Below are 19021 nucleotides of genomic sequence, written 5' to 3'. Positions count from 1 at the left end.
TCAAGCAGGTCTGACCCTTTATTGAGAAATACAGGCTCTTATATACAATTTAGGATACTGCAGTAACCAAATGAACAATGACCCAACTCCACCCACAACATCACACAAAGTTTACCTAACAAACCCCCCCCCCTCCCAATACACATCATCCTCAATACATCTCTTTAGCAGACACCCTGTCTCCAGGGCCTGACCTAATTTACATGAGCTAATTAACTACAGCTTATGACTCAGACACCTGACCTTTAGGCTGTCTGTTAACTTACAATACACATTATCCCAGGACTCCTTCACACAATACAGGGTCAATTAGCACAAGCCACAATGAAAGATCCTTAGAAGTTAGTCTGGATTAAATTTACGTTACGCAGGCAGCCAGGTAGCTGGAGGTGATGACATTAACACCTTTCAATTAACCTGTTGAGTTCAGAATCAACAAACAGCAATTAGTTCTTTACAGATATCCTGGAATATATTGTGGGTAATAATTACATAATAGTCCCATCTCAGGTAGTCCAAGATATATTCTGAATGTCCAATTATTTTCTGGCTCATGCTTTCTAAGAGCTTCTGGGTTCCACGGGCCATCCCGTTACAAGAGTCATTTAGCCTCTTACTAAAAGTTACCACCCTTATATTATGTGTGTTTCTATTATATGTTCTTGTTTACTATGGAGCAAAGATAAAATCTATGTCACTACTGTACTGAATACTGCAAATGTCTGTCAAGATATGGGACTATACCAAATAAACAAAGTTTAAAAAAAAAAAAAAAAGAAGGTGCTCCTAAAGACAGCAGAGGATAACCCAACCAGTCAAACAAGCTGTCAGGTTTTCCCAGATTTATACTGACATACTCCTTGCTATAGCCCTGAATTTTTGGAAGTTTCTACAGTCATCTATAGCTACAGTGAATGTAAGGTCAGATATGGAAACCCTGGACAGCTGTCCAGTTAGGCAAACAGTACCCAGTCTATTTCCTACATGGCTGTTTTCTCAGCCTCACTCCTGCAGTAAGCAGTGACTATAACTTGTGTTCCAGTTCATACAGGACTCCAAATCCTGTGACATGTATTTTTTACATTGGCATCACTCTTATTATGTTTTACTATTTCCTCCAGTCACCTGTTGCTGTACATTACAAGGGGAGTGTTGTTATAGTGACTTGTGTTTGATAATGCTTTGCAAGTTGTTTGCAAGTTGGCCACCCGGGGGGGTGGGGGGGTAGGAGACCTCCTCTTTTTTTTTGCTCTGGCTTGATAAGAAAATTGGTACTGATTATTTTTCCTGCCTCCTCCCTGAATCCTGAGGACACAGTTTTCATAAGATAGGATGTGCGATATTGGTAAAACTTTTGCTAGGTACCAGGAGCGTACTCCTCGGAACACTTATAGCTGTTTGAATCTCTACAATGCTATACTATACTAGGACGTTACACAAGTTTATAGGAACGGCGGGGCTGGAAGGAGCAATCTGGTTGACACAGTAAATCAACTTGGTACTGTTGGTGTTGGTTTGGAAGATGTGTGACATTCATGACTATAGATTTCCATTCTAAGTACCCTCTGCTAAAAACTGCTGTTGATTTTGATCTGCTATCTCCTGTGTAGATATTATTTGGAGAGTTTGGATTTAAAGTCTCTCCTTGTTAATATGCAATTGCTGTTGTGGATTCTTGTATGCAGTTGTTCCCTTGCAGCTTCACCTGTCTTGATGCAGGTTTCACACAGCTCACCCCATCGCTCTGAGTGACCAGTTGAAATTGTTCTGGTTTCTTTATGGCCATTATATACAGGTGATACTCAAAAAATTTAAATATTGTGTAAAAGTTCATTTATTTCACTAACGCAACTTAAAAGGTGGAACTAATATATGAGATAGACTCATCGGGCCAGATTCACAGAGATCGGCGTATCTCTGTGCGGGCGTAGCGCATCTCACATGTGCTACGCCGACGTAACATAGAGAGGCAAGTACAGTATTCACAAAGCACTTGCTCCCTAAGTTACGGCGGCGTAGTGTAAATGGGCCTGCGTAAGCCCCCCTAATTCAAATTAGGCTGGTAGTGGACGTGTTGTATTGAAATTAATCGTGACCCCATGTAAATGAAGCGCCGAACGAAAGGCACATGCGCGCGCATGCTCAGAATCACGTCGAATTTACGCCCTAAGATACGACGGCTCAATGGCAACGACATGAACGTAATCTACGCCCAGCCCCATTCACGTACCACTTACGTAAACGACATGAAATCCAATGGCTGTTCCGTCGTCCATACCTTAGCATTGGCTGCGCCTCATATAGCAGGGGTAACTTTACGCCGGACGTAAGCCTTACATAAACGGCGTAGGTAAATCCGACGGGCGCAAGTACGTTCATGAATCGGCGTATCTAGGTCATTTGCATATATGCATCCGAGATACGACGGCGTAGGAGACTTACGTCGGTCGTATCTTGGCAAATTTCAGGCGTATCTCAGTTCCTGAATACGCGTATAGATACGACGGCACACATTTGGACTTACGACGGCGTACATTTGGACTTACGTCGTCGTAAGTCCTTTGTGAATCCGGCCCATCATATGCAAAGCAAGATAGTTCAAGCCACGATTTGTCATAATTGTGATGATTATGGCTTATAGCTCATGAAAACCCCAAATCCACAACCTCAGAAAATTTGAATATTGTGAAAAGGTGCAATATTCTAGGCTCAAAGTGTCCCACTCGAATCAGCTAATTAAGCCATAACACCTGCAAAGGGTTTCTGAGCCTTGAAATAGTCTCTCAGTCTGGTTCTGTAGGAATCACAATCATGGGAAAGACTGCTGACCGTTGTGCAGAAAAACATCACTGACACCCTCCATAAGGAGAGAAAGCTTCAAAAGGTAATTGCAAAAAAAGTTGAATGTTCCCAAAGTGCTCTATCAAAGCATATTAATTGAAAGTTATGTGGAGGGGAAAAATGTGGAAGAAAAAGGTGCACAAGCAGCAGGGATGACAGCAGCCTGGAGAGGATTGTCAGGATAAGGCCATTCAAAACTGTTGGGGACTTTCGCAAGGAGTGGACTGAGGCTGGAGTCAGTGCATCAAGAGTCACCACACACAGACGGATCCTGGGCATGGGCTTCAAATGTCGTATTCCTCTTGTCAAGCCACTCCTGAACAACAAACAACGTCAGAAGTGTCTTACCTGGGCTAAAGAAAAACACACCTGGTCTGTTGCTCAGTGGTCCAAAGTCCTCTTTTATGATAAGAGCAAATTTTGCATCTCATTTGGAAACCCAGAGTATGGAGGAATAATAAAGAGGCACACACTGCAAGATGCTTGAAGTCCAGTGTGAAGTTTTCACAGTCTGTGTTGATTTGGGGAGCCATGTCATCTGCTGGTGAGAGAGTGGGTAACCGCTCAAAGAGAACCAGGTAATCTGATTCCTGTGGTCCGAGCCAAGGGTGCAGGCAGTGCAATCAAAATGCAGGTTAGGATGAAGGAAAAAAGCTGGGACAGCCACACTCCAAAAAAACTCCTCCTTTAATTAAAAATCACAAAATACATGCCACAGCAAAAAACAGCACAACAGAAGAAAAGCTGACGTTTCGCACTATGCCTTAGTGCTTCTTCATAGCTAGTGTGTAAACAGTAAAATGAGTGAATATATACCTTACAACCCAATGAGTGGGAGGGGGCTCTGGAAACAATTAAGTTAAACAGGGTCCCCTGTGAAGTTAGGGTGTGTCTCGACAGACAATCAGAGAGTGTCTCATGTGGACTATGTCTCATGCAAATTCATAGTGAATAGTGAACATTGGATAGAATGATGTGTTGACCCAATAAAGAAGTGGGGTGCAGAAAAATGTGAAAGAGAGTGTAGGAGTATGTGTAAGTGTGAAGAAATATATTTGAGTGTAAGAGAAGTGAATTAAAGTGGACAGGAAATGGAATGATATGTGTAAAACATGTATAACTTGTATAAGTAACAAATAAAATGTAATTAAGAAAACAAAAAATATGATATGAATTGAAGTGCGGTAAAGTAAAGTGAAATTAATTAAAAAAGAAGAAAGGAAAACAAATAAAAAGTGAAAAGGGGAAAAAAGGGGAAACATTTTTTTTAAAAAAAGGGAAAAAATAGGGGTGAATATGACGGTGAACCATATAAAGGACGATGCATAAACCATAAAATAATATGGTGTAATGTAGTGAACAAAAAATGCCTAAAGATTGAGCATAGTGTAAAGGTGCACCTTAATTCTAATGGTCTTATTTGTTTTATAGTATATTAACTTGTGTTTTTTATTATTTTTATGATTATTATTATATTATTTTTGTTTTTTGTATTTTTGTTGCCTGTATATGTTTGTGTACTTACTCATTATTGAAATAATAACTGAGACACCGGGCATCTATCTGGACTGGTTAAACATTCATTGTGAGCTGAACCATTAACACAAAGACAAAAACAAAAAGATGTGAACATGTGTGGCCGTTTATAGAAGAGTTCTAAAATATCCTAAAAATCAGTAAATGAGTAAACATGCAGTTTACTCAACAAAAATAATATAATAATAATCATAAAAATAATAAAAAACACAAGTTAATATACTATAAAACAAATAAGACCATTAGAATTAAGGTGCACCTTTACACTATGCTCAATCTTTAGGCATTTTTTGTTCACTACATTACACCATATTATTTTATGGTTTATGCATCGTCCTTTATATGGTTCACCGTCATATTCACCCCTATTTTTTCCCTTTTTTTTTTATTTTTTTTCCCCTTTTTTCCCCTTTTCACTTTTTATTTGTTTTCCTTTCTTCTTTTTTAATTAATTTCACTTTACTTTATCGCACTTCAATTCATATCATATTTTTTGTTTTCTTAATTACATTTTATTTGTTACTTATACAAGTTATACATGTTTTACACATATCATTCCATTTCCTGTCCACTTTAATTCACTTCTCTTACACTCAAATATATTTCTTCACACTTACACATACTCCTACACTCTCTTTCACATTTTTCTGCACCCCACTTCTTCATTGGGTCAACACATCATTCTATCCAATGTTCACTATTCACTATGAATTTGCATGAGACATAGTCCACATGAGACACTCTCTGATTGTCTGTCGAGACACACCCTAACTTCACAGGGGACCCTGTTTAACTTAATTGTTTCCAGAGCCCCCTCCCACTCATTGGGTTGTAAGGTATATATTCACTCATTTTACTGTTTACACACTAGCTATGAAGAAGCACTAAGGCATAGTGCGAAACGTCAGCTTTTCTTTTGTTGTGCTGTTTTTTGCTGTGGCATGTATTTTGTGATTTTTAATTAAAGGAGGAGTTTTTTTGGAGCATGTCATCTGCTGGTGTTGGTCCACTGTGCTTCATTAAGTCCAGGGTCAACGCAGCCGTCTACCAGGAGATTTTGGAGCACTTCATGCCTCCTTCCGCAGGCGAGCTCTATGGGGATGCTGACTTAATTTTCCAGCAGGACTTGGCACCTGCCCACACTGCCAAAAGCACCAAAACCTGGTTCATCGTGGTATTACTGTGCTTGATTGGCCAGCAAACTCGCCTGACCTGAACCTCATAGAGAATCTAGGGGGCATTGCCAAGAGAAAGATGAGAGACATGAGACCAAACAATGCAGAAGAGCTGAAGGCCGCTATTGAAGCTTCCTGATCTTCCATAACACCTCAGCAGTGCCATAAGCTGATCGCTTCCATGCCACGCCGCATTAAGGCAGTAATTGCTGCAAAAGGGACCCAAACCAAGTACTGAGTACATTTGCATGCTTATACTTTTCAGAGATCCGATATTGTTCAATCCTTGTTTTATTGATTGCATGTAATATTCTAATTTTCTGAGATTGTGGATTTGGGGTTTTCATGAGTTGTAAGCCATAATCATCACAATTATGACAAATCACGGCTTGAACCATCTTGCTTTGCATGTAATGAGTCTATTTGAAATATTAGTTTCACCTTTTAAGTTGCATTAGTGAAATAAATGAACTTTTGCACGATATTCAAATTTTTCGAGTATCACCTGTATTCTTTAGTGGGTATAGTACTTGCTGAAGCCCTGTTACAGAGCCCCTCTTTGCCTTTGTTATTGTAATATATCCAGGCAGTGTGGGGTTAGTTTGAGTCTTAACCTTTAGCTTGTTTTGTTTAGCCTTCCATTCTATCTCTGCCAAAGAGAAGTTGGGTCCCTCTGTGTATGCAAGCAGGTTTTAATTCAGTTTTTTTTTGAGAAGGGAACTTCTAAGGCCGCGTACACACGGTCGGTCCATCCGAAGAAAACGGTCGGAAGGATCATTCTCATTGGTTAACCGAAGAAGCGGACTGATGGTCTGATGTGCCTACACACCAACAGTTAAAAAACTGATTGAGACCAATGCGGTGACGTAAAACACAACGGCGCGCTGAGAAAAATGAAGTTCAATGCTTCTAAGCATGCATCGACTTGATTCAGAGCATGAGCGGGTTTTTAACCAATGCTTTTGCATACTAACCGTTGGTTTTGACCTATCGGTTAGGCGTCCATCGGTTAAATTTTAAAGCAAGTTCTCTTTTTTTTTTACCGCAGGATAACTGACCGATGGCGCCCACACACGATCGGTTTGGACCGATGAAACTGACCTTCCGTCCATTTTCATCAGTTTTTACCAACCGTGTGTACAAGGCCTTATGGTCTAGTTCAGCTGTCTGCTGGTGACCACCTCTGACCCATGGGTTATTTTTTCCCCCCTTCCTCTTCTAAATCCAACTGTCATGCTGGACCTTTGTTGTTTGAATCAGGATCCCTCTGCGGATCTCTTCTTTGATGTGGCCTTTATGTCTTTATAATCATTCAGACCAATTTCAGCCTTCATATATTGTATCGACATCTGAGAAATTATATTCTTATGGTGGCTGTAAGGGCTTACCTTGGTTGGAGTCCATAATGCAGAGTTCTATGCTCACCCTTGCAAATACACACAGCCCACGGTAACAAGGTAAGAAGCTACCTGGGCTGTAAGTCTGTGCACGGGGCTTGATAGGGATTTGCCAAAAGAAAGTCAAAGTAAGGCCGTGGTCAGGGATTCCAGAATACAGAATAAACGATCAACATAGCCAGGGTCAGAAGCCGGAGTCAGTCTTGAAGCTGTAGCGGAAACAGAACACAGGAACACAGGAACCTTTGGCAATGACAGGACAGAACAATGAACTGACAAATCCCTTAGAGTGAGGCAGTGTTTTATACCCTAGTTGATTGGGTAACCTGCCTCAGCTGAACCAGGAGAGACAGGTGCAGATTGCAAGAAGAACAGAGAAGGGCGCTCAGCACATCATTCAGAACCAGGCTTAGATGGAAAGCAGACAGAATGCCAAACTGAGGAGTGGCTCGGAGGCAAAGAACTGAAGTAGCAACAGCGAGGTCCTGGGTTCAATACCATCTAGAGCCACTTAGGGCATGACCACGCCTAGCCGTCTGCTTGGCACGGTAGGGACCGTGACAGTGGCCATCACATTTATTCTTTAATTTAGTCATATTATTGACTCCTGCGTGTGATTGCACCCTGTAAAAGTAATGCAGAAGGCATGGTCAAATGGATGTAAGTTGTTTAATTTGAACTGTGCTGGTTTTTTAAGCCTTCCGCATGGGCACCCTAGTTATGGTGCTGAACTGCAGACTCCTTATATCACAAACATTCTCACTCTATGTGATCTTGGAAGGACAACATCTGTTTGAATTTTTCTCTAGATGCTATTTAACTATGGCAGTACTTACTGTAAGAACGCCCATCTTCAGCTGAAGATTACTACGTTTTTAACTTCCTTTGGCACTCTGTAAACCAGTTTCCAATCCACCCACTAGGTCTGGCATTCACACTGAGTAACATACTGGAGTTTTGTTCTCTGACTTCCCCTTTTCTCACCTCCAACCTTCCTGTGTAACCCCACAGATTGGCAAATTTCCATTAGGCCCATTTGGGTCTTCTGTATTATAGTGTCATAGCCCCAGGGGCTGTGGTGGAACAAATTTGGGTTATTTTTTTTATCTCCAATTTATTCTTTGTTCCATACACACAGGGTGCATTCATACTGAATCTCAAGTTCTGAACATCTGAATCCAGAAATTTCATATGGAATCCACAAAATTTGTCATCACCTCCCTTCGCTAAAGATACTTATTGGCCTTTTGACATCAAGGATATGTGCTTGTGCGTTCCCTATATCCAGCTCACATATGTTTTTTATGTTTTGCTGTGGATCCCTCGACTACAATTCATGGTTCTGACTTTGGCCTCTTGTCTGCACCTTGGGTGTTCATTACAGTGCTAACCCTACTTTTAGCTCTGCTATGCTTTTATGAAACCCCCCATTGCATAAAACTTAGACAACCTCCCGTTGAGGGAACAGTCAGCATGTTTTCTTGACTGTTCCAAAGCTGCAACAGTTTGTGGGGATCCTGAACCTTTCCGAATTTGTCACTGAAACCAGGCAGACAGATCGATTAGTCTGGCATGAGGTCCAAGTTGTCCCTAGCCTGGTGGAGCAGAAAGGCTGCTCTGAAATGTAAAAAGTCCTTCCTTCCCATATTCTAGTAGATCCTTATGATGGTTTTGATTGGGGAGGAGTCTTGGAACTGTTGATGCAGAGTACCTGGTCATTGGAGTTTTGCCTCCTGATCAACATCCTAGGGCTCTAAATGATTTGGCTATCTTTGTAGCATTGGCTCACCCTACTGGAAGGTCATCTGCTCTAGATTTTGTCAGACAACCTTACAGTGATAGCTTACACAAATCTTCAGATAGGATTTAATAGTCTCCTGTGGCAAGACAGAAAGTTTAGAGAACATGTGCCGCAGGAGGGCAATGCTAATTATTGACTTTATGGATTTCAGGTTAAGCATCAAACTGAACAGGTTTGTCCCTAGGTACAGTGATCCCCTAGTTGAAACAATGGATGCTCCAGTGACTTTGTAGCACCCTGATTTGTGCTTTTCCTGCATACAATTTGTTTGCTTTGCATGGCTGAGATCGGGGGCATTCCGATGTTCCTCATTGCTCCATATTTGCTCAGGTGGATGTCATGCATTGACCTGGTAAGACTCCTAGAACACGCCATGTGGGCTCTTTCAGATGGACCATTTGCCATCCTACGTCACAGTCACTGGCTTTAACAGATTTGCTGTTGAAGTCTGGGTTTTGAGGGACAAGGACATCTCTGAATTTGTGTTTCTTTTGATGCTAGTAGCTAGGAAGGGATACTTCATTTTAAGGTTTATCATTGGAAATCTAAGGCATACCTCACTTGGTGGAGACTTGGGGTTTTCACCCTAGGAGATTCCCAGTGGGTTGAATCCTCTATCCTGTAGATAGGTCTGAACCAGCGTTTGGATCTCAGCACTCTTAAGAGCCAGAATTCTACCCAGTTTGCCTGGTTTTCACCTCTGTCCACTGCCCTATAACTCCATACAACCTGGATCTGGTTCATGTTTTGCTTCAGAAAGTGAAACCACTGTTTGAACCCATTAGAGGCATTTTAATATCTTTCTTAACGACAAAGTGGTGTTCTTAAAACCGTTTCCCTTTGAGAGGCTAGTGACTGAACTGGCAGCCTTATCCTACAAGAGTTATTTCTGGTTTTGCATAGGGACAAGTTAGTTTGAGATTTAAGACGTTCTTCTTGCCTAAAGTCGTTTCTCCCTTTCAATTCAACTAGGACTATTTCTCTGTTCACTTCCAGTTCACCAAAAGGAAATGTTCCTCCATTTTCTGGATGTGGTTTGGGCAGTGAGAGTCTGCCAAAGTCTATTTCTTAGTAACTGCTTCTTCAGGAAGACTGATTCCTTTTGCATTCTGGATGGATGGCAGGGTACCTGGCCGTCTTGAGGTGACATAGGTATAACATCATCAAAGATCAGGTGGTAGTCTTGCAAACTTGGAAAAGTTGCCTGATGCCAAAAAGAGAAGAAGCACTCACAGACCCTATGTTTAGACATAGGGTCTGTGAGTGCTTCTTCTCTTTTTGGCATCAGGCAACTTTTCCAAGTTTGCAAGACTACCACCTGATCTTTTGTTTTAGTCTAACTTTTACCAGACAGATTTTTAGGTCTCATCTGATGCAAGCTTTGGATGTCAGGTTCATTGAAGCAGTTCTTTAGGCTATAGGCAGTATAGTTTTTGTTGTATATTTATTGCTGTTAGCTTTTGTTGCTCACCCTTCTTCTGGAACACTTTTGGACATCCCGACAGTCTATGAATTCCTGTGTCCCTCAATGGGTGATAAAGAAAATAGGGTTTTTGTTGTTTATCCTAAAATCCTTTTATTTGAGTCCATTGAGGGACACGGGTACCCCTGTATATTTTTCATGGCTGTGAGAAGGGTTATCCTGTGCTAGACAATGGCTTTCTGTTGCCAGTGTCCATTTCTCCTGTAGGTGGCAGTGTAACCCGACAGTGTGTGTCCACCAATGGACTCCAAGAAAAGGATTCTATGGCAAGTACAAAAATATTTGTAAATAAACCTATAAGGTACCTTTACAAAGAACTCCACCTTTTATAGACTATTTAAAAAAAAAATATTTAGACAATACTCACATATACTTTTGCAACTTTTGGAGTTTGCAATCCTATTGAATAATCAAATATTTCTATTAAAAGTGACCTATAACCTATATTATAATTCATCAAATATTTATTATTATATATTCACACTTTATCATACAATGATACTAAATGAATATTTATTTATCTATATATTTATTATAAATTTTAATTGTTAAAATTCAACTGGATATTTGTTATTTGATGTTCTTTATTGTAACATTGTTTTGTTATATACTTCATATTTATCCAATAAAAATATTAAAATAATACTCTACTGTACTGTATGTGGCATGTATACAAATCCCACTCATATGTTGACGGTACATACGGTACGTATTTTAGTAAAAGGATTCGCTGCCACCTGCTGGCTAGAAAATCAAATTGTTAGGATTTTTCTTTTTTTTTTTTAAACAAAGAAAAGGGTGGGAGAGATTATTATTATTATTATTATTATTATTATTATTATTATTATTATTATTATTATTATAATAATAATAATTAATTGCTGATGTGTTACTGTATAAAGTGATCAAAACAATGGTGATTATTGAAAATATATGAAACATTTCCAGTGACAATACATAAATTAAAAGATAAAATAGGAGAGAGAGTCCATTACAAGCATGGAGACAACTACATTTATCAAACTGATAAAATTGTTTCCACCTTTATAGATCAAAAGGGAAATTCCAAACTTAAATAAGGTGGGTGCATAAATATTAGTAGCCCAAGCAAAAAAAATTTGGGATTTGAACAAATTTTAAAATGTAATGGTTGGAGAAAAATGCTTTACTGATTTTTCGCACAGAAAGGGTAAACTGCTAATTTTGCACAGGGGATGATGGGATATACATACAGGTGATACTCGAAAAATTTGAATATCGTGCAAAAGTTCATTTATTTCACTAATGCAACTTAAAAGGTGGAACTAATATATGAGATAGACTCATTACATGCAAAGCAAGACAGTTCAAGCTGTGATTTGTCATAATTGTGATGATTATGGCTTACACCTCATGAAAACCCCAAATCCACAATCTCAGAAAATTTGAATATTGTGAAAAGGTGCAATATTCTAGGCTCAAAGTGTCCCACTCTAATCAGCTAATTAAGCCATAACACCTGCAAAGGGTTCCTGAGCCTTTAAATAGTCTCTCAGTCTGGTTCAGTAGGAATCACAATCATCGAAAAGACTGCTAACCTGACAGTTGTGCAGAAAAACATCACTGACACCCTCCTAAAGGAGGGAAAGCTTCAAAAAGGTAATTGCAAAAGAAGTTGGATGTTCCCAAAGTGCTTTATCAAAGTGCCTTAAGGCTAGGTTCACACTGCTGCGAATTCAGAATCGCGGTAAAAATCGCGATTTTACCGCGATTTCGCGGCTGCAATTTTGCCGCGATTTCGGCCGCGATTTAAGAGACATCTGTGCAGGGTTCAATGTAAATCGCGGCCCGAAATCGCAAAAAGTAGTACAGGAACTACTTTTTAAAATCTGTGCAGCGCCGCATATGCGGCGTCGCACCGATTAGGACAGTGCCATTGCCGACAAATGCCGCCGATTTGAGATGCGATTTGACATGTCAAATCGCATCTCAAATCGTACCAAATTGTACCCAGTGTGAACCAGGGCTAATAGAAAGTTATGTGGAAGGGAAAAGTGCGGAAGGAAAAGGTGGCTGGAGTCAGTACATCAAGAGCCACCGCACATAGACAGATCCTGGACATGGGCTTCAAATGTCGTGTTCCTTTTGTCAAGCCACTCCTGAACAACAAACAACGTCAGAAGCGTCTTACCTGGGCTAAAGAAAAACACACCTGGTCTGTTGCTCAGTGGTCCAGAGTCCTCTTTTCTGATGAGAGCAAATTTTGCATCTCATTTGGAAACCAAGGACCCAGAGTATGGAGGAAGAATGGAAAGGCACACACGGCAAGATGCTTGAAGTCCAGTGTGAAGTTTCCAAAGTCTGTGTTGATTTGGGAAACCATGTCATCTTCTGGTGTTGGTCCACTGTGCTTTATTAAGTCCAGGGTCAACGCAGCCGTCTACCAGGAGATTTTGGAGCACTTCATGCTTCCTTCCGCAGACGAGCTCTATGGGGATGCTGACTTAATTTTCCAGCAGAACTTGGCACCTGCCCACACTGCCAAAAGCACCAAAACCTGGTTCAATGACCGTGGGATTACTGTGCTTGATTGGCCAGCAAACTCGCCTGACCTGAACCTCATAGAGAATCTAGGAGGCATTGCCAAGAGAAAGATGAGAGACATGAGACCAAACAATGCAGAAGAGCTGAAGCATCCTGGTCTTCCATATCACCTCAGCAGTGCCACAGGCTGATAGCTTCCATGCCACGCCGCATTGAGGCAGTAATTGCTGCAAAAGGGGCCCAAACCAAGTACTGAGTACATATGCATACTTATACTTTTCAGAGGTCTGATATTGTTCTATGTATAATCCTTGTTTTATTGATTGCATGTAATATTCAAATTTTCTGAGATTGTGGATTTGAACTATCTTGCTTTGCGTGTAATGAGGCTATCTCATATATTAGTTTCACCTTTTAAGTTGCATTAGTGAAATAAATGAACTTTTGCACAATATTAACATTTTTCAAGTATCACCTGTATACCTCTTTCCTTGCTCTCTCAGCAACCTCCACTGTCCTGAATTGTGATTGCTGGACCTGCAATGTATGGGATTAGGTCAGAGAGCTGCAACTATTGAGAGGCGGAAATGGAAAACTATGAGCGTGAATAATAAGGTAAGTATTTGCATTACCTTATTTATAATCACCTAGGCAAATTGAGCGGGTGACCTTGCAGTGAATAACCATCTAAAGGTTATTTTTTCTTTTTTTAGAAGTATTTAAAGCCTAACTATGTGTAAAAGGCTCACTATGTACAGCCCAGTATAGTAAAAACTGGCAGACCCAAAGAGACCGTGATGGCAAAATGCAAAAGTAGTGTGTTACCTTCACTGAAAACTGCAAGTCCAAACTAGGGTTGCCACCTCATCCGTTTAAAATGGAACACATATTAATTACACAGGTTCTGTGGCTTAAACTTACTTGGTGTCTTATCTGCATTAAATTAGCCTCAGAACCTGTGTCATTCATATGTGTTTGGGTTTAAAGGGATGAGGTGGCAACCATAGTCCAAACAGTAATCCAGAATTCTAAGCAGCTTTGGTTGTATGCAGCTCTTGACTTCTCATGTAAAGTCAAGCTTAGTCCTGACCCCACCCTCCTCGTGAACCTCTTTATTGGTTCTTTAGTTAGGGTAAGATTTTTTTATATATATATAATCCAGAAAATAAAAATTGGGCAGATTTGATGGACCAATTGGTCCTTTTTCTGACAGAACTTGTTTTTATGTTACTATTAGTGGTCTTATTACCTAGTAAACAGGCTCAAAAAAGTAAAAATCTGCATTCCATACCCCTGGCCATATTAATCATTGTCAGGCCTCGTACACACGACCACTTACCTCGACAAAATTCATCAAGAAACTTGGTGGCAGAGCTTTTTTGCCAAGGAAAACAGTCGTGTGTATGTTTTCGGCGAGAAAACTGTTGTGGATCTCGACGAAAAAAAAAAGAGAATAAGTTCTCTTTTTTCTCGTCGGGAGTCTCAATTTCCTTGTCATGTTTCTTGTCGGGCTGGTTTACGATGAGAAACATGTTCGTGTGTATGCTTAGAAACCCTCGCATTCTCAGAATAAAGTGTGAGGCGGGAGCGCACCTTCGGTAAAAGTAGCGTTCGTAATGGAAATAGCACATTCGTCACGCTGTAACAGACTGAAAAGCACGAATCGTCTCTTACCAAACTTTTACTTAACACGCAGTAACATGAAATTAGCAAAAGCAGCCCCAAGGGTTGTGCCAGTGAATCGGACTTCGACTTTATAGCGCGTTGTACGTGTTGTACGTCACCGCGTTTGAGAATGACGAGATTTTGTCTTCACAGTGTGTATGCAAAGAAAGCGTGACAAGATTCTCGTCAAGCCTGACAAGGAACTCGTCGAGGAAAACTATGTTTCTTTTATAACGAGTTTCTCGGTCGTGTGTACGAGGCCTAACATTTGCCTTACAATGAAGGTAACCTCTTCTTAAGCCTTGTACACACGATCGGATATCTGATGGAATCTAATCCGATTTTTTTTACGGATATCCGATGAAGCTGACTTTCATCAGTCTTGCCTACACACTAGGGTTGTCCCGATACCGATACTAGTATCGGTATCGGGACCGATACAGAGCATTTGCGCAAGTACTGCTGGGAAACTGAGTTCCCCTATCACGGACGAGGACAAGGAGGAGGCGAGGCTTTTGTACACTGGATGGCCGCCGTCTGAGCATTATACACGGACACAGGCATTACACGCTGCCTCTCTCTCCCAGGTATCGGATCAGGCAATCGCCTTCTTCATGTAGTTTGACTCATTGGTGGTTACAGTACAGATTGTTACAATCCATGTTCTCTCACATGCTAAGTTTTTGATTATTACATTACAGTAATTTTTTAATTTCCAAAGGAAGCCCAACAGATTCCTTTTACAAGTTTGTCTCTGAATTTAATCCAGGAAAACAGCAGGGGTGTCTTTCCTAGTGCAGGTTTATTACTATAAAGCCAGAACAGTACCACCTATAAAACTGTAGGCTGCAGAGTGACATTTTCACATCCTTTATTGTAATTTAAATCATATTCTACAGTTATGGAAGAGGATGAGAGGATGTCTGTCAGTGCCATTTGTCAGTGCCCAGCCGTCAGTGCCAGCCATCAATGTGTCACTATCACATGACATTAAAAAAAAGTATCGGTAATCGGTATCGGCGTGTACTTGAAAAAAAGTATCGGTACTTGTACTCGGTCTTAAAAAAGTGGTATCGGGACAACCCTACTACACACCATCAGTCAAAAATCCGACTGTGTCCAAACGTGGTGACGTAAAACACTACGAGAAAAATTAAGTTCAATGCTTCCGAGCATGCGTCGACTTGATTCTGAGCCTGCATGGATTTTTGACGGATGGACTTCCACACAGACTATTGTTTTTTTCTATCGTTTTTTTATCCATAGGAAAAATTTAAAACATGTTCTATTTTTTTTCACCAAACGGACAAACCGATCGTGTGTACAGGGCTTTAGGCTTTCTTTTATCATATGCTGAGTTAGAATTTTCCAAATTAATGTTAACTTATATAACTGTTATAGTTATAAATCTCATTGTGCCATATGCTTTTTGTTTAGCTGGGAACTGAATCCCAAATACTGTGACACAGTAAAAGTGACTCCACCCTACAATGAAGAAACCCGACTTCTTGACTTGATAGATCTATCCATCTTGGACTTTTTCATGGGTATGTTAATAAAATATTTTTTTTCAGAAGTATTTGCCCCCTTAATGACCAGAGCATTTTTTTTACAATTTGGCACCGGCGCTGCTTTAACTGGTAATTGCGCAATCATGCAATTCTGTACCCAAACAAAATTGCTTTCTTTTTGTGGTATTTGATTACCTCTACAGTTTCTATTTTTTGCAATATCAATGAAAAAAAAACGAAAATTGTAAAATAAAATGATATTTTCTACTTTTTGTTATAAAACAAAAATACAATAAACTCAATTTTGGTAATATCATACATTTAGGTCAAAATGCATTCAGTCTCGGGTAAAAAAAAAAAATGCAATAAACGTATATTTATTGATTTGCGCAAAAGTTATAACGTCTACAAACTAGGGTACATTTTCTGTAATTTTTGCAGCTTTTAGTTTATGACTGCCTATCTCATTTCTTGAGATGCTTTAATGGAAGGGCAGTACAAAACCCCCCAAATGACCCCATTTTGGAAAGTGGACACCCCAAGGAATTTGTTGAGAGGCATGTTTAGCATATTGAATATTTAATTTCCTTGTCATTGAAAAATGACAGCAAAAAAAAAATGTTTACACAATGTTGTCACTGAAATTATGTACTGCTCACACATGCCATGGGTATATGTGAAATTACACCCCAAAATACATTCTGCTGTATCTCCTGAGTATGGGGATACCACATGTGTGAGAGTTTTTGGGAGCCTAGCTGCGTACAGGACCCCAAAAACCAATCACCGCCTTCAGGACTTCTAAGGGCATAAACTTTTGATTTTACTCCTCACTACCTATCACAGTTTTGGGGGCCATGAAATGCCAAGATAGCACAACCCCCCCCCCCCCCCATGACCCCATTTTGTATATCTCCCTTTTTGTCACAAAGTTTTGAAAATTGAAACAAGTGCGCGGCTAAGCTCTCAAAAAGTCTCATACATGTGGTATCTCGGTACTCAGAAGAAGCAGCAGAATGTATTTGGGGTGTAATTTCACATATACCCATGCCACGTGTGAGCAATATATCATTTAGTGACAACTTTGTGTAAAAAAAAAAATAATAATTACATTTTCCCGAAACTTGTGGCAAAATATAAAATATTCCATGGACTCAACATGCCTATCAGCAACTAGCTTCGGGTGTCTACTGTCCAAAAAGGGGTAATTTAGGGGGGGTTTTGAACTGTCCTGGCATTTTATGCACAACATTAGAAGCTTATGCTACACATCACCCACTCTTCTAGCCACAAAGCCATTTTTGACACTTTTGTTTACATTTTTTGATAAAAAAAATTACTTTGAACTCCCAAACTTTTTTTTTTTTTTTTTAAGCAAAGGCCTTACAGATTAAACTGGTGGGGGTTGCAATTTTTGTTTTTACACAGTATTTGCGCAGCGATTTTGGGGGAAAAAAAACACTTTTTTTATTTTAATGCACTAAAACACACTATATCCCCCAAATGTTTGGTAAAATATAAAATATGACCTTTGCCGAGTACATGGATACCAAACACGGCATGCTTTAAAATTAAACACAGCCGCACAGCCGTGCAGCGGTGACAGACTACATACATTTTTAAACGACACGTTAAACGAGCGTTCACTTTGCGCTCGAGCATGTGCCCCACAGGGGTGCTCAATTTATTTATTTAATCATTTATTTTGCTTTATTATTTTATTTTTACACTGTTCCTTTTATTTTTTATAATTGTTATTGTTATCACAGGGAATGTAAATATCCCCCTATGATAGCAATAGGTAGTGACAGGTACTCTTTTTTTAAAGAAATTGAGGTCTATTAGACTCTAGAACTCTCCTCTACGCTCAAAGCATCTGACCACACCAAGATTGGCCAGGACAGGAGGGACAATAAAAGCAGTTATCACGCCTGTATCTGTGTTTCCTACAGACACGACATGTTCTTTGGGACATTCGAGGTACCGCAGAGGACTTCTGGGAAGTGCCTCTCATGCAGCCGGCTCACTGCATATACATTGTAAAGTGGGGGCACTTAGGAGGGATCCAGTTCGTCCTGATGCTTTGTCTAGCACATAAGCGTTCAGCAGAGCCATATGATATAGGTATACAGCAGAGGCGTAACTGGAACCTTCAGGGCCCCGGCGCAAGAAACCATGATGGGCCCCCCTTCCATCCAAGCCCGGGCTTCCAATTTTGGAAGGGTGTCCGTGGACAAAACCGTTCTTCCTGCATGCCCCCTGGGACGTGCATCCAGCGCAATCACATCGGCCCTTTACCATGTGATCAGCTGCCACCTATTAGTACTCTTCAATGCTGCCCATCAGAGCCCATCAATACTGCCTGAGTTCTGCCTATCAGTGTTCCTCGGTGCCCATCAGTGCAGCCTATAAGTGCTCATCAATGCTCATCAGTGCCACCTATCAGTGCCAATCAATGCCTCCTATCAGTGTAGCCCATCAGTGTACATTAGTGCCTCCTATCAGTGCTCATCAACACGTCCTATCAGTGTCCATCAGTGTTTCTTAACAGTGCCCATCAGTGCCCACCAGTGCCTTCGATCAGTGTCCATCAGTGTTCATCAGTGACTTCTATCAGTGCTCATCAGTGAATCCTAACAGTGCCTATCCATGCCCATCAGTGCCTCCTATGTCATCCTGTGCGAGAGAGGATGGATGGAGGGGGAGATAGAATTGTCAATGCCGGTGTTTCTGTGCTGCTGTTCCATAAGAGACATGCTCTCCGCTCAGAACCATGTGAATAGCATCCCCACTGAGGCCCCTGACAGTGACGGAATGCCAGGGCCCCGTCGCAAGTGCGACTGTTGCAACCCTGGTAATTTTGCCACTAGTATACAGACACTTTTTTGTACCAGCGTCTGGCTCTATGGGCAATTAAGTACTGCGCTATCAACTGATCGTTGAAATCCGCCCCTCCCATATTAAGGTTGTATGCGTGGACACAGGGGGGCTTAACAACACCAGTCGCCATTGAAATTTGAACAGTCGTATGTGCGTGAATGGAGGTCAGAAGGAAAACATTACGAGTCTGTCATATTGTTCTAGTATGC

The 19021-nt window shown here is 40.6% G+C and overlaps 1 protein-coding gene across 2 annotated transcripts in view; it reads left to right on the top strand.

Annotated features, from left to right (window-relative positions):
• The window catches only part of LOC120945367 (extracellular serine/threonine protein kinase FAM20C-like), a 112743-nt gene that overhangs the window by 41706 nt on the left and 52016 nt on the right, over nt 1-19021 (top strand). The window contains exon 7 of one of the 2 annotated variants that reach the window (XM_040359487.1): nt 15859-15968. The exons of the other annotated variant lie outside the window; for it this stretch is intronic. Within the exon in view, the coding sequence (XP_040215421.1) occupies nt 15859-15968 (110 nt within the window). The remainder of the gene's footprint in view (nt 1-15858; nt 15969-19021) is intronic. 2 annotated transcript variants of the gene reach the window in all.

This window comes from Rana temporaria, chromosome 7, assembly GCF_905171775.1.
Source record: "Rana temporaria chromosome 7, aRanTem1.1, whole genome shotgun sequence".
Classification (NCBI taxonomy): Eukaryota; Metazoa; Chordata; class Amphibia; order Anura; family Ranidae; genus Rana; species Rana temporaria.
This window is presented reverse-complemented; position numbering and strand designations above follow the sequence as displayed.